This window comes from Myotis nattereri (assembly GCF_964212035.1).
Source record: "Myotis nattereri genome assembly, chromosome: 6".
NCBI classification, from domain to species: Eukaryota; Metazoa; Chordata; class Mammalia; order Chiroptera; family Vespertilionidae; genus Myotis; species Myotis nattereri.
In genome coordinates this window covers 7,877,549-7,899,683 of record NC_138081.1, presented here as the reverse complement: position 1 = coordinate 7,899,683, position 22,135 = coordinate 7,877,549, and the positions used below count along the sequence as shown (strand labels likewise).

At 43.7% G+C, this 22,135-nt stretch overlaps 1 protein-coding gene across 1 annotated transcript in view; it reads right to left on the bottom strand.

The window, feature by feature from the left end:
• BLTP3A (bridge-like lipid transfer protein family member 3A) overlaps positions 1-22,135 on the bottom strand; it is a 58,430-nt gene that overhangs the window by 10,235 nt on the left and 26,060 nt on the right. The window contains exons 5-14 of the mRNA XM_081095007.1: positions 19,493-19,682; positions 19,041-19,181; positions 18,215-18,385; positions 17,352-17,544; positions 7,765-7,851; positions 7,080-7,250; positions 6,531-6,670; positions 5,768-5,909; positions 5,323-5,516; positions 3,661-5,120 (exon numbers count right to left, since the gene is read on the bottom strand). Of these exons, the coding sequence (XP_080951133.1) occupies positions 3,661-5,120; positions 5,323-5,516; positions 5,768-5,909; positions 6,531-6,670; positions 7,080-7,250; positions 7,765-7,851; positions 17,352-17,544; positions 18,215-18,385; positions 19,041-19,181; positions 19,493-19,682 (2,889 nt within the window). The remainder of the gene's footprint in view (positions 1-3,660; positions 5,121-5,322; positions 5,517-5,767; positions 5,910-6,530; positions 6,671-7,079; positions 7,251-7,764; positions 7,852-17,351; positions 17,545-18,214; positions 18,386-19,040; positions 19,182-19,492; positions 19,683-22,135) is intronic.

Genomic DNA, 22,135 nt, shown 5'->3' with positions numbered 1-22,135 from the left:
GAAAAACCCAAGACTATTACCTTCTTGCAAAGCACTTTTTTTTTTCACTTTACCACATGGTTGCAGCCAAATTATAGAAAACCCTGGGTGAAAGATTATATAAGAAGATGCTCCAGCTGATTCTGAAGTAGGCTTACATCTGAGAATCCCTGCTCTAGGAATTGTGGGAAATCTCTGTACCTTCTGCTCAGTACTGATATACTCTAAAGAAATACAGTCGATTATCCTCCTGTTTAATAAAAGGCTAATATGCAAACTGACCAAAAGGCAGAAAGACCAGTCACTATGATGCACACTGACCACCAGGGGGCAGATGCTCAACACAGGAGCTGCCCGCAGGTGGTCAGTGTGCTTCACTGCCCAGCTAGAAGCCAGGCTCACGGCTCTCCCGCCTCCGCTGCAGGCAGGCAGTAAGGAGCAAGGGGTCCTGAACTGCGAGAGCCCCGGACTGTGAGAGGGATGTCTTACTGCCGGCTTAGGTCCGATCCTGAGGGGTCCCAGACTGTGAGAGGGCACAGGCCGGGCTGAGGGACCCCCCTCCCATCCCCAGTGCACAAATCTTGTGTAGTGGGCCTCTAGTTTAAAATAAATAAAAACTGTAACGTGCCATGTGATTTATGCCACACGAAATATTTCAATTCAGGGGATGTGAGGAAAAAGCCTGAAGGTTTTAGAGTAGGGAAATAACAAGATCATACCTGTGTTTTAAGAAGTTTGACCTGGCTTTTCCTAACAAGTTAGAAAGTAAAGACTTTAATGAGGAATTCAATTAATTGTTTTCTAAAACAGTTGACATTTGGGGACAAACAGGAGCAACTGATGTGAGAGTCCCTCAATGAGGAACTGTGGGTAGGGCTCAGCAGTGTTTTCACAAGTTCTCCAGCTGATTCTGAAGCAGGCTTATGTCTGAGAATCCCTGCTCTAGGAATTGTGGTCTGAACTTGACAAACGACTGAATGAGCGGAGTCAAAATGTAGAACTTTCCCCAAAAGGGGAAAGAACTGTTCTGGGGAGAGACAAGGAATTTAGCTATATGTATGTGAGGTTCCAGGCACTCCTGGGACATGCCTTTGGAACTACATGCAGTAGATACTTTTAAATGAGTAGGGGAAGGAAGTCAGGATTGAAAATAGGGAATATAGCAGAAGTGAGGAAATGGATAAAATAACCAAGAGAGAGCCCTAACCGGTCTGGCTCAGTGGATAGAGCATCGGCCTGCGGACTGAAGGGCCCCAGGTTCGATTCCAGTCAAGGGCATGAACCTTGGTTGCAGGCACATCCCCAGTAGGGAGTGTGCAGGAGGCAACTGATCAATGTTTCTAACTCTCTATCCCTCTCCTCTCCTCTCTGTAAACAATCAATAAAATATATTTTTTAAAAAAACAAAAAAAAACAGAGAGAGAAAGCATTCAAAAGCACAGGCTGATATAAATCTTCGGAAAGTTTAGCAAATGCATCAAGAACTTTAAAAATGTTTGCAGTGGTTGACCCCAATAATTCTATTTCTAGATTTAATTTGCATAAACAGTATTGTTCACAAAAATAAGGACATTTAACACAGCATTGGTTCTAGCGGAGAAAAACTGGAAACAGACTAAATGAGTTACCCCTAGATAGTGGAATGGATGAATAAATCATGATACAACAGTTTGCTAGAACATAATAGAGTAATTAAAAATTATACACACATAATTTTTGAATAGGAAAATGAATGGGAAAATATTCACAACAAAACATTAAGTGAATAAAATTGGACATTTTCTATATCCTACAGAAATATAATCCCGTTGTAAAAACCATATTTGTATATATATGTGTGTATACACATATCAGCATTCACATGGATACACAAATATATATATGAACACTGGGAAAAAATAGATGCAAATGTAAATAGTGGCTATCCCTGGGCAGCATCATTACAAGTGGCTTTCATGTTTTCTTCTATTTTTTACATTGCCAACAAAGTGAGCACAATCATTTTTATAATTAAAAATTATGACCAAGGTGATGAGAACGCACGGTCACATTTCCAGGATAAAAGGGAGCAGAGAGCAGCTAAGGAAGAAGAAAGACTTCTCCCTCTGACGTCACACCCGCTCAGGACGAACGGACCGGCAGGAGTCACTGCCACTGTGGAGTCCAGGCTGAGGACTGCGAAAAGCCCACTGGCCTGCACAGTTAGGACGTCACTGCAGGTGTTTTAAAAAAAAAAAACTTGTGCCCTAACCGGTTTGGCTCAATGGGTAGAGCGTCGGCCTGCGGACTCAAGGGTCCCAGGTTCGATTCCGGTCAAGGGCATGTGCCTGGGTTGCAGGCACATCCCCAGTGGGGGGTGTGTAGGAGGCAGCTGATCGATGTTTCTAACTCTCTATCCCTCTCCCTTCCTCTCTGTAAAAAATCAATAAAATATATTTAAAAAAAAAATAAAAACTTGTATCACACACCTTTCTCTGCTCTTTCCAACTCTCCTCTTTCCCATCTCCCTTACTCTTCTGCATTTAGAAAAGGCAGCACTTTTGGTGACTGGCAGTCCAGGCTTTTAATCCTCGCCCCACCACTCAACAAGTTGTGTGATCCTGAGCAAACTCCTTCCCTCTCTGAGCCTCAGTTTCCTCATTGGTAAAATGGGGAGGGGGTGATACCAGTACCCACCTTATAGGGTTGTTACAGGAGTTCAATGGACTAATATTATACGTAGTTAGGACAGTGCCTGACATAAAAAGCACTCAATAAATGCTGGCTGGAATTATTATATCATTCACCCCTTTAAAAGCATTCCTGTTTCCTTCTTCCTAGACTATGTGTGCCTAGCAGGTTCTAGCACAGCCACCGGCAATGTTGAGATCCACTTAAGACAATCCATTCAGACAAAAGCTCTTAAGACACCCGTTGGCTCCATTTCTGTGTTTCTGCTTACTCCCTACTTATCTCCAGTGCCTACCACAGAGAACGGCACACAGTAGGGCTTAAAAATTATTGCTGAATGAGAGGATGAACTTCTTCCTCCTCTATTCTCCTGGCAGACATTGATAAGATGTATCAGAAAGAGCAAATCCAAAGCCCAGCTTTTTATCCACCACACAGGTTTCTTGGGTGCATCCTCCCTGAGGCCTATTTCCTCAGCCATAAACTAAGGTTACAAGTTTCTGCAGCTACCTTACCAGGTTGCCAGGGGGATCCAATCAAACCAAATGCTACACTAGCGCTCACTGAAGACTAAAATATCATACAGATGGCAGGCATTATCATTCCAATATAGCATATCTGATATAACAGTCAGTCAGAGAAAGAGGAGATAATTTAATCCTAAGAAGCAATTGACTTGAAAGCTGCCCAAGAACAGTTTATATGTGGAGGCATGTGAAATCAATGGGATTTTGTGTTATTTTATTGGGATTTCTGGTTCTTCACCTATCACAGAATTAGATGTAGCTTGAAAATGAGTCTCTCCAATTGGTGTGCCTGTTACCCTCCAAGTAGCCTGAAAATTCCTCCACGGCCCTGCCCTGCAGGCAGCTCTGAAAAGCAAGGCTTTGCCACATTGAACAGGCCATTCTATGCATTCTTCGGGACTGCTCGCAGTAAGAGACTGTGAGTCTCATGACCATAACCAGGAGGGAGAGATGGGGTAAGTGAAGGAAGCAGAGAAGCACTCACCTGGCTGGGGGCAGGGACAGCATCCTGTGCATGGTGGAGCTCATTCGGTCTTTGCCCAGACCTAAGACGTCCTTGGTCAAAGACACAGCTTCCTTGGTGAGGTCCATGGTGGCATGCAGAGCCTCCTTGGTGGCATCCTTGGTCGTATGCATAGCACTTGACAATTCCCCCTCAATGTTCCTCAGGGGTGCGAGCTCGCTCTGTCCATTCACAGCGGGACCCCTAACACCTGGGGGCTTCAGGGCAGCTGGGGAGCTGGACGCTTGGGCTCTGCTTAGTCTCTTGGCCTGTAGCGAATCGAATGCCTCATGGCCCTTCCCTGCCCACTGCTGTGCAAGAGAAGCCGAGTGCTGCAGCTCTCCATCGCTATGGAGAGGCAGTGACCTATCCTGGGCTGCATCCAGATTTCCAATGCCACTGTCCTCCAGAAACGTCTCAGGGCTTGCTGGGCCCTGGTCGGAGGAGGCATCAGACTTCAGCTCCCGATCCTCAGAAGGAGACAGCTCCGAATCTATGAGGCTGGTGGTATCTAAACCCACAGAATCAGCTTCGGCAGCACCAGGGGCAGGATGCATGAGCAGAGCCACCTCCGCGCTGGGGAAGAGGACCCCAATGCAAGCTGTCGGGTCCTGCATGGCAGACCCAGTCATGGCCTCTGTATCCTTCATCAGCTGCTCCTGAAGACCCTGGAGCACCTCTTGCAGGCGGAGCAGAGCCAAGTACTGGTAGTGGTCGAGCCTCACTCGGACATGGTCAGGGGAGTGTACAAGCATGTGAACCTCTGCCGTGTCCTGCAGCTCGGTCAGAGGCTCTTTGATATCCACACCGCCGCCGCCGCCTTCTCTCAGAGTCTCCATGACTTCAGTAAAGCCTGACAGGCTTTTCAAATCATGTTCAGTCTTTGACCTCAGATGGGACACACTGTCAGGGGCTAGGGCCCCAGACTGAACAGTACTGCCAAAGCTGGCTGATGGTTTCAGCCTCCCTTCTGCGGCCAAAAGGAGCTTCTGTGCCTGGGCCTGCTGCCAGCGCAGGGGTAGGCAGGCCCAAAGGGACAAGGGGAAGGGGGCCACAAAATTCAAGGTACGGCCTTTGACGTTCTCTGTTCCCTCAAAGTCCAAGGAGATCTGGGGGAAGTGGATGGACCAGAGATCCTGGGAAGCCGTAGGCCTCTGGGGAGGGAGGGTGCTAGCATGAGGGAGGCTGGAATCCATCTGGAAGGCATGCTGCACAAAAAGCATATGCAGGAGACTGAAGCCGCCTGGAACCTTGGGGAACTGAACGTAACTGGAATGAAAGAACTCAGCAGCAGCAAAGCCCTGGAAGAGGCTGTGGAGGTCTGGACAGCTGCAGTGTGGGGTGTGGCGCGTATTGGTGGCCGTCATGGACGATGCAGAGAAGACTAGGGCCTGGGGCCGATGCAGCCCAGCCTGCTCTCTCTTCTCCAGCGGGAAGCTTACCTTCGGAGAGAAAAGGAAACCCAATTCAGAATGGCCAGATGAATATCTGCACGCCCCACCATTAACACACAAGGAAAGACCACTGCGGCTGTGAAACTGTGTTCCTTATTCTGTCAAGAGGACAGAGCAGAACCCTGGATCATAATGGGCGAAATGCAGCTGTGGCTGTCAACAGGGAACAAGAATCCCACTCTCTCCCTACCTTCAACTGGAAGGCATCCAGTCGGATGTCCAAGTGCTCATCTTTCTGGCTGGAATCTTCCAGTTTGTAGATAGCTTTGAACTGCTCCAAGCTGCGGTATAAATCCAGGCAGAAGAGGTTTCCCCAGAGCAAGCTGACAGGATCCACAGTAAATGTCAGACCATTTAATTCAATGTAGAGATTGGGACAGGGAACTGGAGAGCAGAGAAGAGAATCGCCATGTACAAAGTAGCAGCTCGACTCCTACTTACCAGCTAGTATTCATTTTACTATCGAGAGAGCCAAGGTACATATTTATACAGGGCAGAGTCTTTAACAAAGGTGTGCTAAACTAACTCAAATACCCTAAACTCCTAACAACAGTGAGAATATAAGTACAGTCCCAAGCCTGACAAATGCGAAGATCATGCCTGGACGGGAAGAAATGGCCACCTCCGATGCTTACCTGGAAGCTCCTGATTATCTGGGAAATAATACTCCGTGAATTCAATGTGAATGGCGGAGACCTGAGCGGGTAGGTTGTAAAGTTTCCGACTGCAGGAAAGGAGTGTAGATGGCTTCTTACTGGGCTGTTTAGCTGTAGAAACCTGTTATTACAAATTGCTGTTAGCATCTGTGCTGCACCCAGAATAAAATTTCCTCCATTTCCTCTACTATCCTTCTAGCCCAGGGGTGGGCAAACTTTTTGACTCGAGGGCCACAATGGGTTCTTAAACTGGACCGGAGGGCCGGAACAAAAGCATGGATGGAGTGTTTGTGTGAACTAATATAAATTCAAAGTAAACATCATTACATAAAAGGGTACGGTCTTTTTTTTTTTTTAGTTTTATTCATTTCAAACGGGCCAGATCCGGCCCGCGGGCCGTAGTTTGCCCACGGCTGGTCTAGCCTGTCCCAGGGAGCATAGTGCTTCTACATGTATCTTCCACGTGTTCCAGGCATTCTCACACCTGCCTAACACTATCCACAAGTTCATGTTTTCAATGGAAGGTTTGTAAGGTTTGTAGTAGGATATTCACCGGAAACTGGTGGAATCCCAAGTACAGATCTCAACAGACATGCTCAGAAGGAAAGACATGAAAGTGTCGACCCACCCAGAAGTTAGGGAAACAGACCCCAAATTCCACAACTTTGCTCACACTGTTGCCTTCCAAGGGAACTGCCCCACCCCTTTCCAATCACGCTTCCCCGTGCCCTGGACTCCTCACCTGGTGGATGTCCAAGTCATCCACCCGTATTACCAGGCAGCTAGAGCGTAAGCGATTCCATGCTGGAGGCCGAAAGGCAGCCTTTCTTCCCTGAGAGGGGTTTCTCTCAAGGGAGTTCTTTCGAGTACTGGAGAGAGAATCTAAATAAAAATTAAAAGGTGGGAAAGACACTCAGACACATTCAACTCACGTTATTAATAGAATTAGGAAGTAAAAATCCTAATTAGGATTATAAAGTGATGACCCTAAGATCATTAATGCCATTTGTAGGAAAGACAGCCTAACACTGTCTAGCTTCTGGATGGAACTCAAAAATTATCTTCTCCCTAAGACCAAGCAACAGCGACTGAATAGAGGTGATGGCACCCTCTCGCAACATTGCAGCCATCCCTGGGGACGAACAGGGCTGGGTGAAGAAAAGAAGTCATTATGACTCTCACGGGATAAGGCTGGGATAACTAGCTAGTCCAGTGCTTTGTCTCACTGGATATTCAAAGGGAAACAGCCAGAGGCTAAGCAACAGGAGTCCTCCAGCTCCTTGTAACCCACCTGCTTTCTTCTGGAGGGGAGAGTCTACCCCCAGGTGCCAGGGAGGTTTCAGACCCATCTCCTCATGCCACTTCTCCATTTTACTCTGAAATTCCATCACCAGTTTCTGGGCCCACTGGCCTCGGGTCTCCATGGCCTCACAGTGCCGTACCCAGTGTTTGCAGCTGTCGCCTGTGCAACAAAAAAGCAAAAAGATTTTAGAACAAGATCATGATCCAATGTCCAATTTTCCCCTTCCACTGGTATAGTCATAGTTCAGAATCTGATCCCTCAGCCCTAATCCAGAATTTTCTGGGATATGTAAAAATCAACCAGTCAGAGCACTCAAGTTCTGGATTCCACATGTGACCTTCCCCTCAGCTTCCCAAAGGCCAGCTTCTGGATGGTGCCATCTTTGACTACGGACTACTGAAGAGGCTCTAACCAGTGAAGTAAGGGGCAGAGGGTAGAATCAAAAGCAACAGCTCAGGCATCGCCTTCCCTCCCCTCTCTCTCACCCCAATAAAGAATCATCTATAATGGACCCTGAAAGTTTCCAGAAGGTGTCATTTGGAAGAGGGCTATTTCCAGCATCTCAGGGGCTTCAAGCCCTCGCACCATCCTGCGGGGCCGTCGGGGATGAACCCAGGAATCTGCACTCAATACCTGAGCCATGCTGGAACGGCCCCATTCAGAACTCCCATACCTGCCCAATGGAAGGGGTAGTAGTCAAATGCCATCTTGCGGAAGGTGAGCTGCATGGCACCATCCATGAGTCTGTTTGCAGAGACGCCTATAAAACAAAAAGAACGGTGACTAGCGACAGGAGGAACAGGACGCCTAAGCGCCTCTTGAAGCATTAAAAGTTCCCTTCAGGACCTGACACACAGCGTGCCTGAAAGGCCATGGCAGCAGGTGATGTTCAAGACTGAGTCCCTCCTTTTTCGAGTTGCAACAGCCAATGGACATGCTCTAAAAGATCCCCCCAAAAAAGTATATTCCACTGTCTCTATAAATAGCTGCCACATTTCTAAGAAGGCCTAAGAGACGGAAAAACTCAGGATTCAGGAGTTCCAATCCCAGATCTCACATAGGCACATGATAGCAACCTAGATTGATTAACTCAGCGGTCGCCAACCTTTGGGACCTCACAGACCACCAGTGGTCCTTGGACCACCAGTTGGCGACCACTGGATTGATTGACTAATTCCTCCAAACGTAACAACACTTGTATTACTGTCCCTCAGCACAACACCTGGAGAGGCATAAGGCAGATTCCTCCCCAAAAACCAGGACCCATGTTATTTCCTTTCAAACCCTGGCCTCAGAGTGAAAGCTGTGATATTAGACAATCTTTAGGTACTGCACATACAAAATACCATGGATTATTATAGGTAAATTGGAATTTTTAGCAATAAATCAATTACAGTATCAACTTCTGGTCAAGATGGTGGAGTAGAAAATGCAGTACTCGCCTTCTCCCACAACCACATCAAAATTACAACTAAACTACAGAACCACCATCATTTAGAACCGCCTGAAACCTAGCTGAATAGAAGTCCTACAACTAGTGATTTAAAGAAGCTACATTGAGACTGGTAGGAGAAGCACAGACATGGAACGGGCTGGTCCCACACCCACGTGTGGTGATTAAAAATCAGGAGGGATATCTTGGCTGTGAAGGTCCTCCTGCAAACTAAGGGGACCCAGCCCCACACCAGCTCCCCCCGGCCCCAGCCCAGGGTTCCAGTGCCAGGAAGGGAAGTCCCCATAACTTCTGGCTATAAAAACCAGCAGGCATTGTGGCTGAGTGACACGGAGTCCCAGACAGTTCCTCTTAAAGGACCTGTACATAGACTGACTCACTCACTCTGAGCTCCAGCACTGGGATAGTAGCTCAAAAGATACCATGGACATATAGGGAGAAACTGAACTGTCTGGCATCAGGGCGAGAGCTGGGGGGCAGCTTTCTCCCAGACAGAAGTGCTGTCAGAGGCACTGCTCCTTTGATGAGCCCTCCCCACAGAGCCAGCAGGCCAGCACCATGTCTGAGTCTCCATCAACCTGGCTCACACTGTTAGCCCTGACCTGGTGATTCCCTAGAACCTGGCCCCACCAAACTTGTGGGCCCACCCAAGCTGTTTCCAGTGGCTTTTCCATATGAATGGCCTATCTTGGCTCACACTTCACTTTCCTAAAACCTCTCAAACAAGCAGCATCTGGCCTCAGCATGCCCCATACCTCTCGCTAAGAGGCTCCAGGCCTGGTACTAGCAGCAGCTGGCCTTGGTTCCAAGCTTGGCCTCTCCTGGGCATCTCCAAGTCCAGCACAAATAGCAGCCATCTGCAGATAGTTTTGTAACTCAAGCCTCATGGCCCAGGGCAGAACACAGACAGTGACTGATCTTGACCTGCACCTTCTGGGAGACCCCAGAGCCAGTGCACCTGTTTGACAGCTTCAGACCACTTCCAAGCACCACCCAACCACCTCCACAGTAACACACTCAGTGGACTCGAGAGACCCACTGAAGGTTTATAGGTATCTCTGCAAGACCCACTCTGGGATGGGCCCCTACACAGCTGATCCTCCATGGTGGGCAGTGGTTGGTCAGCCAGGCCTTGCAGCTGATCAGCCTGGGAGTAAATCGCTCCCACTGACATGCCAACAGCAGTCAACGCTCAACTACCACAGGAGGGTATACACAGCCCATGAAGAGGGGTGGGGGCACACCTGAAGTGCCCAGCTTGGTTGATCAGGTAGGCTGTGCCACTGGACCCTACAGGACACCTGTTGCATTAGGCCACTCTACCAAGCCCAGGAGACATAGTAACTCTACATAATACATAGAAATAAACACAGGGAGGCTGCTGAAATGAGGAGATAAAAAAAAACATGGAGATAAAAAAACACGTCCCAAATCAAAGAACAGAACAAAACTCCAGAAAAAGAACAAAATAAAGACAAGCAATCTACTAGATACAGAGTTCAAAACACTTATCTCTTCAACTCAACTCTAAGAACTATAAGAGGGATTATTCTACATATATGTACTGTATGACCTACCCTGGTCTGCACATCCACCCTGTCCCTTACTAGGATGAAGGGAAATACCAGGAGATACTCTAGGTACAAAATGGCAAACCTGCAACGAGGGCCTTTCCATCCAATATAGATCTCACAAGTTCTGACTAATCAACATCCTACCAAGAGATACACCTATACCAGTGTTTCCATTTCTTAATCTTTTTTTCATAATTATTCTAAAGAGCCTTTATATATTTCTTTTCCAATTGCACCCTCTATGAAATTTTAATACCTCAGATATACTGTATATCTGCTAATGATGTCTATCTGTGCTTTATACATAAGAATAAATATAAAGCTTATTTTTATTCAACACAAGGTTAAAAAAAACTAAATTTTCTTTAACTTAACTTTGTATTTGCTGAGTAATTTTTAATGCAATTTCTTAACTTATAAAATTATAATTTATCAAATTACATATGCAAATTTACAATTTCTATAAATATGTAACAGCACTATAATCAAATATTTAATTATTCAAAATTACTTTAGCAAAAATAAAATAGATGATAATTTTAAATTAATTTCATTAAAAATATATCAAGTAAAGTTTTAACCTTTGCTTGACATGAAAAAATAATATTTAACTTAATTAGCTGCTAGATATTCATTCAGATATTGTCAATATTTTTTTCAGCACTTCACTAAATGATGGGCTGAAAAGTCCTCTAATCACAGCCATCTATTCACCAGTTTGTAGTATTGATCTTCCATACATTTTGTGTACCTTTCATGAATTCAACTCAATGCTACTCATGTGATATCTAAGCAAATCCAACAAGAAATTAAATACTAAGGAATAAAATTATGTCAGACAGGGTCAATCTTGGAGGACCGCAAACCATTATTATATGTAAGATTTTTCCCCTCCTCCCCCCCAAAGAACCAATTTTCAATGTCCAGAATAGGCAAATATTAAGACAGGAAGTAGATAGATGGTTGCTTAGGGCTGTGAAATGGGGAGTGCCAATTAATTGACACAGGATTTCTTTTAGGGGAGACAAAAATGCTCTAAAACTGGATTATAATGATGATTGCTAACCCTATAAATACACTAAAAAACAGTGAGTTGTATATTCTAAATGGTGAATTATATTGTATGTAAATGATATCTCAATAAAGCTGTGTTTTTTTTTTAAAAAAAAAAGAGTCAATTTTCACCTGCTTGGGGGAAATATCCCAATTAAATGCATGAGCTAGACTACTGAAGGGGAAAGGTTTTAGCTTTCTCTGTTGGAGTTACTTGGAGTTAAAAGAACAACAAAATATAAAGACTGAGCATATAAAAACAGGGTCTAGAAATGAAATCAAATATAATTACCAATCACCAGCATACTTAATTATAAACACATAATTATATATGAGACATAAATGATAATGTACATAAATAAATTACTAATAATGCCCTAGCTCAAGCATGTCAAACTCGGGGCTGGCATGCTTGGCTAGCCGGTTTGCTCAGTGGATAAAGTGTCAGCCTGTGTACTAAAGGGACCCAGGTTCGATTCCAGTCCAGGGACCTGGGTTGCAGGATTGATCCCCAGTAGGGGGCGGGCAGTAGGCAGCCAATCAATGATTCTCTCTCGTCATTGATGTTTCTATCTCTCTCTCCCTCTCCCTTCCTCTCTGAAATCAATAAAAAATATATATATATATATTTTTTTTTTTTTAAATAAATGACTAATAATGATTCTCCAATGAGCTGGTAGGAAAGGATAGCCTAGCTTTAAGAGAGACCAAGTTTTGGTCTCACAGGCCTTATCTTAGGGAAAATAGTTAAAGAGAGTCAGGTGATACTCTTCCCTTATAAACCACCAACCTCCTCATTGAAGCCTTTGAAATGAGAGATGCTCCAGTTTGATTTCTTTTATTGAGATATAACTGACATATAACATTATATTAATTTCAGTTGTATAACATAATGATTTAATATGTTTATATATTGTGAAACGATCACCACAACAGGTCTAGTTAATATCCGTCACCACACATAGTTACAAAATGTTTTTCTTATTATAGGAACTTCTAAGGTCTATTCTCTTAGCAACCTTCAAATGAGTAATGCAGTATTATTAACTGTGGTCACCATGCTGTACATTATACCTCCATGACCTATTTACTTTATAACAGGTTTGTACCTTTTGACTCCCTTCATATACTTCATCCCTCTCCTTCTGGAAACCACCAACCTGTGCTCAATTATCTGAGTTTAATTTTTTTGGTTTGATTTTTAGAGTCCACATATAAGTGAGGTCATACAGTATTTGTCTTTCTCTGACTTATTTTACTTAGCATAATGCCCTTAAGATCCATCCATGTGGTCACAAATGGCAGAATTTCCTTTTTTATGGTTGAATAATATTTCATTGTATGTATATATCTGTGTGTGTATGTGTGTATATGTGTGTGCACGTGTGTGTGTGTGGTGTGTGTGTCTTTATCCATTCATTCACCAATGGACATTTAGCTCACTTTATCCATTCATCCATCAATGGACATTTAGACTGCTTCTATATCTTGGCTATTGTAAATAATGCGCAATAAACATGGGGGTGCAGATATCTTCTTGAGTTAGTCTTTTCATTTCCTTTGGCTAAATACCCAGAAGTAGAATTGCTGGGTTGTATAGTAGTTCTATTTTTAATTTTTTAATGAATCTCCATACTGTTTTCCATAATGGTTGCACCAATTTACATCCCACCAACACTGCACAAGGGATTCCTTTTCTCCATATCCTTGCCAATACTTCACTTCTTTATATATAATTTTTTTAATTAATTTCAGAGAGGAAGGGAGAGGGAGAGAGAGATAGAAACATCAATGATTAGAGAGAATCATTGATTGGCTGCCTCCTGCACATCCTCCACTGGGGATCAAGCCCGCACCGGGCATGTGCCCTGACGGGAGATCGAACCATGACCTCCTGGTCATAGGTCGACACTCAACTGCTGAGCCACACCAGCTGGGCAGTACTTCTTGTCTTTTTGATAAGAGCCATTCTAACAGGTGTGATGTGATATCTTATTGTGTGTTGTTGCTGTTGTTGTTTTTTAATCCTCACTCAAGGATATTTTTCCCATTGATCTTTAGAGAAAGAGACAGAAACATCAATGTGAGAGACACATCGACTGGTTGCCTCCCACATACACCACGACCAGGACTGGGGATCACACCTGCAGCCAAGGTGTGTGCCCTTGACTGGGAACTGAACCAGCGACCCTTTGGTACTTGGGTCAACTCTAACCACTGAGCAAAACCGGCCAGGACTAATTATGGTTTTGATTTGCATTTCTCTAAGTAGTAATGTGTGTTTTTTTTTGGGGGGGGGGGGGCGCGGTTTGGCTTATAAATGACAAACAGTTATCTCTCACAGTTCTGGAGGCTGGGCAGTCCAAGATCAAGGTGCTGGCAGATTCAGTGTGTGGTGAGAGCCTGTTTGCTGTCTCATAGACAGCTGTCTTCTCCCTGTGCCCTCACCTGGCAGAGAGCCTGATAAGCAGTAATGTTGAACACCTTTTTATGTACCTGTTTTCTATCTTTAGGTCTTCTTTGGGAAACTGTCGACTCAAATCCTCTGCCCTTTGTAATTGGATTATGTGTTGTAGTTGCTACTGAGTTGTGTTACGTTTTTCATGTTAGCCCTTATCAGATAGATGATTTACAAACATTTTCTCTCACTTAGTAGGTTGCCTTTTCATTTTGTTGATGGTTTCCTGTGCTATGCAGAAACTTTTTAGTTTGTAGTCCCATCTGTTTATTTTTGCTTTTGTTGCCTTTGTTTTTGGTATCAAATAAATAAAAAAAATCAATGCCAAGACCCATGTCAAAGATCCAGTTTGATTTGACAATGCTGCCCTGCCTGGCCGGGTGGTTCAATGGTTGAAGCGTCATCCTGTGCATCCTGCAGATTCAATTCAGTCAGGGCACATATGTAGGTTGCAGGTTCAATTTCTGGTTGGGCACTTACAGGAGGCAACTGATTGATGTTTCTCTCTGACATCGATGTTTCTTTCTCCCTCTCACTTCTCTCTCTAAAATCAATAAAAAAATATCCTCGACCCAGCCAGCATGGCTCAGTAGTTGAGCATCAACCTATGGCCCAGGAGGTCATGGCTCGATTACCGGTAGGGGCATATGCCCAGGTTGCAGGCTCGTTCCCCAGTGTGGGGTGTGCAGGAGCAGCCGATCAATGATTCTCTCTCATCATTGATGTTTTATCTCTCTCTCCCTCTCCCTTCCTCTCTGAAATCAATAAAATATATTTTTAAAAAGAATAAACATATCCTTGGGTGAGGATTAAAAGAGAGAGAGAGAGGTGCCCTAACTCAAGCCAAAGTGTTCCCAACGACCCACCCAGTTTCCAATAATTTCACCTCTAATACCAAGGGCTACATGAGCGTGTTAGTCAGGGAGCCCAACACCCAGGCTATTGTGTCTCTTAATGAAAAAGAAGGTAAATGGAGCCTTCAAGGAGTCTCTACAGCAGCCCCTTCCAAAAAAACTTTCTGTGATGATGGGCATCTTCTATGGTCTATGGATTATGTTGAGTACCTGAAATGTGGCCGGTGCAAATGAGGAACTAATTTAATTTTATTTAATTTTAATTTAAATAACCATATATGGCTAGTGGCTACCATATTGGACAGTTATAACGCAATGCTATCCAACAGAAATACAATGTGAGACACAAGTAAGTTTAAATATTCTAGTAACCACATAAAAAAGAAGTTTTTTAAAAAGTGAAATTAGCCAAAACCAGTTTGGCTCAGTGGATAGAGCGTCGGCCTGCGGACTGAAGGGTCCCGGGTTCGATTCCGGTCAAGGGCATGTACCTGGGTTGCGGGCACACCCCCAATGGGGGATGTGCAGGAGACAGCTGATTGATGTTTCTGACTCTCTATCTCTCTCCCTTCCGCTCTGTAAAAAATCAATAAAATATATTTTTTTTTAAAAAGTGAAATTAATTTTAATACATACTATTTAAATCAATATACCCAAAATATTATCACTTCAACATGTAATCAATATGAAAATAATTATCAAAGTATTCTACACTGTATTTTTGTACTATGCCTTCAAAATCCCATGTGTATATTATACTTTCAACACATCTCAATTTGGGTCAGCCAACATTTCAAGTGTCCTATAGTCATATGGACAGAACAACTCAAGAGAATGTTAGCCCTTTCTACACCACTAGTTCTCCCTCCCCCTTTCTCCCTAAATCCAAGAGCCAAAGTAACAAGAACTCTCCCTGTCCTTGCTCCTTAGCATTACACTGGCACACCACACTGAGGAAGTTATCCCTCATTTGAAAATATCTCACCCAAAACTTCCATAAATTCCACTAAGTAGATTAACTTAGCTAATACGTACATGGGGGCTGCAGGGAAGGCTACAATCATTCACGTAATAGTGTGGATTACAGGGCCCTGTCATGTGAGAGAACAGTCCTCATCAAGCAAGAGGAAGAAATTCTCACTAATGAACTCATAAAAAAGGCTTCTGAAAAGATTAAAAGCAAAACAACAACAACAAAATCAAGCCTTTATAGTAACACTTGGAAGAAATAACCAAATCTACAATAATAAAAGCATAACATGCTAATTAAACCAGATGTCCTTCTAGACGAAGCCGGGCTACGAGGGAAGCCCGGGTCCCAGGTGCCAGAGGGAAGTCGGTGACGGCAGCTGGGGGAAGGAAGGCCTACTCTTGCACAAATTTCGTGCATCAGGCCTCTAGTAAAATAATAGTTGTTTTAAAACAGAACTTCCAAAATGAAGGAATGGCAAACCATTGAGCAATAGTTTATTTTCTGTGGTGGCAAAACTAGTCTTTATGCTGTCACTGTGCTGTTCCTTTCAGCTCTCTGGGTGGGAATAGAGGGAGACTGAAGTCACCTCAAGACCAAGGAATAGTCAAGCAAGAGAGGCAATGCTGCTTGGTGCCTCGGGGAGAAAAGAATAGGAAAGCCCAGCCAGTGTGGCTCAGTGGTTGAGTGTCGACCTATGAACCAGGAGGTCACGGTTTTATTCCTGATCAGGGCACATGCTGGGGTTGTGGGCTTGATCCCCAGTGTGGGCGTGCAGGAGGCAGCTGATCAATGATTCTCTCTCATCATTGATGTTTCTTTTTCTCTCTTCCTCTCTGAAATCAATAAAAATATATTTTTAAAAAAGAAAAAAGGGTAGGTTCCCCAAGGAAAGTTAGTGTAGATTTCATTAAAAAGCAAACTTTGCCCTGGCTGGTGTGTCTCGGTTGGATTGTCAACCCATGGGACCAAAGGATCATGAGCTCAATTCCCAGCTATGGCTTATATCCAGGTTGCGGGTTCAATGCCCAGTTGGGGTGCACACAGGAGGGAGGCAATAGATGGATGTTTCTCTCTCACATCAATATTCCCCTCTCTATCTCTAAAAAAGGGGGTGGGGGCAGGCAGACATAACCTTCAGAGAAGATAAGGCAACAAGAGACACATCTACCATATGAGAGCATGTAAAACCAAAAACTGGTGATAAAGGGAAATATAGAGGAAAAACACAGAGTACTGAAGAAACGGGGATCAAAATAATAATACTTAATATCTGCCTACAACCAAGGTCCTTGAAATTCAACATGTATCTCATTTGAGCATGACAACAACCTGTTAGGTGAAAAAGATGTAATTTAACTCAAGTTCACAAATGAAGAAACTCAAAGAAGTTAAGCAAGCAGTTAAAGTGAGTTCCCCAAGGCTCATGAAGGAAAGAAACGAGTCAATTACTTTTTCATTCTGAATAAATGTATATGTGTATGTAATATCAATTGTGGTAATGAACAGAAAAGCAAAACAAGAACACAGCATAACCTCTCTGCTTGGGAAGAGCACATTCACACATAATAATTATTTAAACTGATTTAAAAATCTGAAAATTCTGAGGTTTCCCACAGTTACATTTTCTTTCCCACCGCTTGCATCAGTGGTCAGCACTGCCCAAGGAGCTTTTGGAGATGAATAAAGTACGCGCAGCTAGGGCTGTGCCCCTGAAGATTCTGACTCGTGAGGTCCGGAGAGAGCCTGGCACCTGGGTTTTATCAGGTAGTGCAGGCTAAGAGCTACCACAGCAAAGCTGAGGCTCAAGGAACGCCTGTGATAGGGAAAGCCAACCAAAGCACTCCACAGACAGCCTTCCTCCCCAAGCTTGCCCAGGCTCAGGCCACACGGGGTACCTGGCTCTCGGGACTGGCTATCATCACAAATGTGCAGGTCCAGGCGGGAGATGAGCAGGTGGTAGGAGGACTCTTTCACATCAAAGTTCTCAAAGTACTGGCTGAGCCGGCTGCTGCTGTTGCTGCTGCTGCCCTGGCTGCCACCAAATGCCTGGGCCCAGGAATGCTGGGCACTGGGAGCAGGTGGGGTGATCTACATGCGACAGAGAGAAAAACAAGAAGTCCAAACCCTGAGAGGCTCCTCTGCAGGCTTTTTTAAGCTTTAGTCCAGCCTGAGGAAAAGCACCATCAGCAAGATGCCCTTCCCTCTCATAACTGTTCACCTGGTAACTCAGGTATGTCTCACCGAAATTACCCAAATTCCCAAAAGCCTAATTATAGTCTAGTAACTGTCAGAGTACTTACTGTTCTGAGGTCTGAATTGCTCTCCAAGCTTTCACTCCCCAGGACTGAGCTGACTGATGCTAAAACACCTCCTCAGAAATCTTCCCTAAATACCCTTTCAGCCCGGATAGATGCCTGTCTTTGTGCTCTCAGCACAGTGTTTCTCTCTGTTACACACTCAGCATGTCACAGTACAGTAACTTGCTGGTGTCCATATTTCAAAACAGTGAGAGCTCCAAGGACAGGGACAAGAGGCTTATTCTACTTTTCCTCTCCATTGGTGAGCACTGGGCACCTAACACACCAGCGGGATGGACAGAATAATTAATAAATCAGAGGCCAACGCGAAGCCTATGCAAGCCCAGAAGTGACAAATCTCCCAAATAAGCCCAATGCCGTCTAGGCTCCACCTTGTGGGTATGAACAGGTAGGGCCTGCCATTTCCCCAGCCCCACCAAGGGAATCTGTTTGCCTCTAACCTGGACAGGTTCAGGGGCCAGGCTCTTTCTCTGCTGGGCTGACTTCTCCATGGCCTCACTCAGTGACTCTGCATACTTCATCATAGCCTTGAGCTGCGAGTCAGTCAGCACCCAGAGCAGGTCATCCAACAGGAACATCAGCTTGGAGGCTACCACATTGCAATCTTTGGTCTGAAGTGGCCACACAGAACACAGATTCAACATCTTGCATCATTCCAAATCCTAAAAGTGACTATTGCCCAACCAATTTCAGAGATGGCTTTTCAATTCCCAAGATGTGAAAGTATCAAGCACTTTGTTGAATCAATTTCTTGAAAGTACTAAAGCAGCAAAAGACAATTGCAAGGTACCTATGTCAGTGTCCCTATAAATGTGTAAAAATTGTGGTTTTCAAAATTAAGATGACAGGGAGATGGAAATGTTCTCTTATTAGCGGATACTATGGCAACATTGAATTGTAGGCCCTGCCCTTTCAACTTTCTTTTCAGACGCCAATAACATCAAGAAAAGAGGGTAGCCTGGCCGGTGTAGCTCAGTGGTTGAGCTTCGACCTGTGAATCAGGAAGTCGCAGTTCAATTCCCAGTCAGGGCACATGCCCAGGTTGCAGGTTTGATCCCCAGTGTGTGACATGCAGAAGGCAGCCGATCAATGATTCTCTCTCAACATTGATGTTTTTATCTCTATCTCTCCCTCTCCTTTCCTCTCTGAACTCAATACAAATATATTTTTTAAAAAGAAGGAAAAAAAGAAAGAAAAGAGGGTGTACCAACTCCCAGGTTGTCTAGGAGAATGGACAGTTTTCGTGAGGACAGAGAACAGACTCACTCTTCTCTTGAGGGCTATTTGGATCCTGCCTTGGTTGGTAATAAGCCTCAGTGGGGTGGTGACCAGGTCCTGATCACCATTGTCTGTAGCATCTGCCTCAATCCGAAGGGTTTGCCAAGTTATTTCCTTAAATGTTAAAACCTGGAAGGAGAGAGAGAGTAAAATCCCTTAATTCTGTGGATGAAATTAACTAAAAGGCAGGAAGTGCAAGGGAAAAAGACTGGCAAGGCAGAGACTCCCACCATTCTCAGTTGGGGTGCTACCAATAGAAGGCAGTGGGTCAGAGATCCATAACTGAGGAAAGGATATAGCAGTAACACGGGACAGAGGGATCCTACGCTCCCAGGAAGAGGGGATTATGTGAGGAAATTCCCGAAGCAGGACACTATCCTTTAAGAATCAGTCCTACTTTAATCCCCCGTTCTCTCCTCTTGCAACGCCAGGGTTGTCACCTCTCCTCGGCGGGGGTCGGTGATGCGGGTGAGACGCAGGTCACTCTGCTGCCAACTGGGGTTCACACTATAGCCCTGGAGCTGCCACAGTTCAAAAGAAGCGTGGAAGGCCTTGGCGTGAATCTTGATGGTGATGGAATTGACGACGATGAACATCCCCTCCACCACCTTCTCAGCAAAGCCGTACTCACTACAACAAATGAGGCAGACCAACACTCAGAACCCTGTGAAACCTACACACACCGTATGACATCAGGAGGGACTGCTACACCCACCTTTGGGTGCTAGAACTATGGATGATTTTTTTTATTTCTTTCTTTCTTCCCATTTCTACTTTCTTGTATTTTTTAAATTTCTAATAAAATTAATGATACAGTACTCTTTTTGATGGGATTTTTTTTTAATGAAATAAAAGAAAAAGAGTTTACTTGGGAATAATCTCCTTTCTCTTACAAAGAATAAATTGAAAAATCTTCTTACAGTTCAGAAATTACCTGAAATAAGGATTTGAGTATTTGAGAGAGGAGGCACAGCTACATAAAAGAAACACTAGGTTTCTATAAAACCTTCAAAGACATAGCATACTCTACAAAGGCAGTGGAAAGGGGAAAGAAATACAGCTAGGTGAGCGAGAGGTATAATACTTGGGAATCTAATCAAGAACAGTCCCACCTTGTCCTGGCAGGTGTTCTCAGTGGTTAGAGCATTGGCTCACACACCAAAGGGTTTTGGGTTCAATTCCTGGTCAACAACATGTACCTGGGCTGCAGGTTTGCTCCCTGTCCCTTATCGGGGTACATGCAGGAGGCAACCAGTCGTTGTGGTTCTCTCACCTCTCTCTCTCTCTCTCTCTCTCTCCTTTTCTCTACCACTCAAAGAAAAAATATCCTCAGGTGAAAATTAAAAAAAGAAGAAGAACAGCCCAACCTTTACCCTATCAAATATATCCCAAAGACCATAGCTGTACTTCCACAGTGAGAGGCCAGAAATGGCAAGTAGAGGAATGAAGGTCATCTTAAAGTACTTCTGGATGTGGAAAACAAAGACATTCTGATATGTAGGTGAAATCAATTCTCATTACAAGAGATAAAAAGAAGGTCTGGAAGTTATACATTAAAACAAACATATGCAGTTGACCCTTGAACAATGCTGGGGTTAGGGACACTGACGCTCCCATGCAATCGAAAATCCATGTTTAACTTTCAATTCCCCCCAAAACTTAACTACTAAGAGCCTACTGTTGCCGAAACCGGTTTGGCTCAATGGATAGAGCATCAGCCTGCAGACTGAAGGGTCCCAGGTTTGATTCCGGTCAAGGGCATGTACTTTGGTTGCGAGCACATCCCCAGTAGGAGATGTGCAGGAGGCAGCTGATCGATGTTTCTCTCTCATCGATGTTTCTAACTCTCTATTTCTCTCTCTTCCTCTCTGTAAAAAAATCAATAAAATATATTAAGAAAAAAAAAAAAAGAGCCTACTGTTGACTGGAAACCTTATCAGTAACATGAACAGTTGATTAACACATTTTGTATGTTATATGTATTATATACAGTATTCTTGCAATAAAGTAAGCTAAAGAAAAGAAAACATCATTAAGAAAATCATATGGAAGAGAAAACACTTTTACAGTACTATACATATTTATTGAAAAAAATCCGGCCCTGGCTGGGTGGCTCAGTTGGTTAGAGTGTTGTCCTGTACACCAAAAAGGGTTGTGGGTTTGATTCCTGGTCAGGGCTTATTAAGAGGCCAGATGTGTGTGTGTGTGTGTGTGTGTGTGTTTGTGTGTGTCTCTCTCTCTCTCTCCCTTCTTCTCTCTCTTAAAATTCAATAAATTCAATCCTTTGATGAGAATTTAAAAAAATAATAAATAATATACAGAAAACTAACACATGGCGTTAAATATCAAGATAAACGTTATCCTTGGGGGTGGGTGTGACTAAAAAGACACAGAAGGCTTCTGGGACACTGGAAGTGGTCTGTTTCTTAATGTGTTAACTTTGTAAAGAATCAATGAGCTATACCAGGTACACTTATCATTTGTTCACTTCAATATGTTACACCCTTCAATACAACTTACCAAAAGAACTATACTGAAATATCTGAAATACCATGTGTCATCTATTAGCTGAGGCAAAATTCCTAAAGTTTTAATGATAATCTCTATTGGCAAGCCTCTGGAAAAACAAGATGTCTTACACACTGCTGGTGGAAACATAAAATCATAAAATCATTATAAAGGAAAATTTAGCAATGTCTATCAAAATTATACATGCATTTTCTCTTTGACCCAACAGTACCACTTCTAGGAATCTATCCCGAAATGCTAGCAAAAAAGTAGAAATAACCCAAATGTCCATCAAATGAATACATAAATAAAATGCGGTATATCCATACAATAGTATATTACTCAGCCATAAAAAGGAATAAAGTACTAATGCATGCTACAGCATAGCTAACCTTGAAAACATTACATTAAGTGAAAGAAGCCAATCACAAAAGACCAGATATCTGGTAGTATATGATTTACACGAAATAACCAGAATAGACAGAAAATAGATTAATGGTTGCCTAACGCTAAATCGGAAGAAAATTAGGAGCTACTGCTAATCGGTATGGGGTTTCTTTTTGGGTGATAAACAT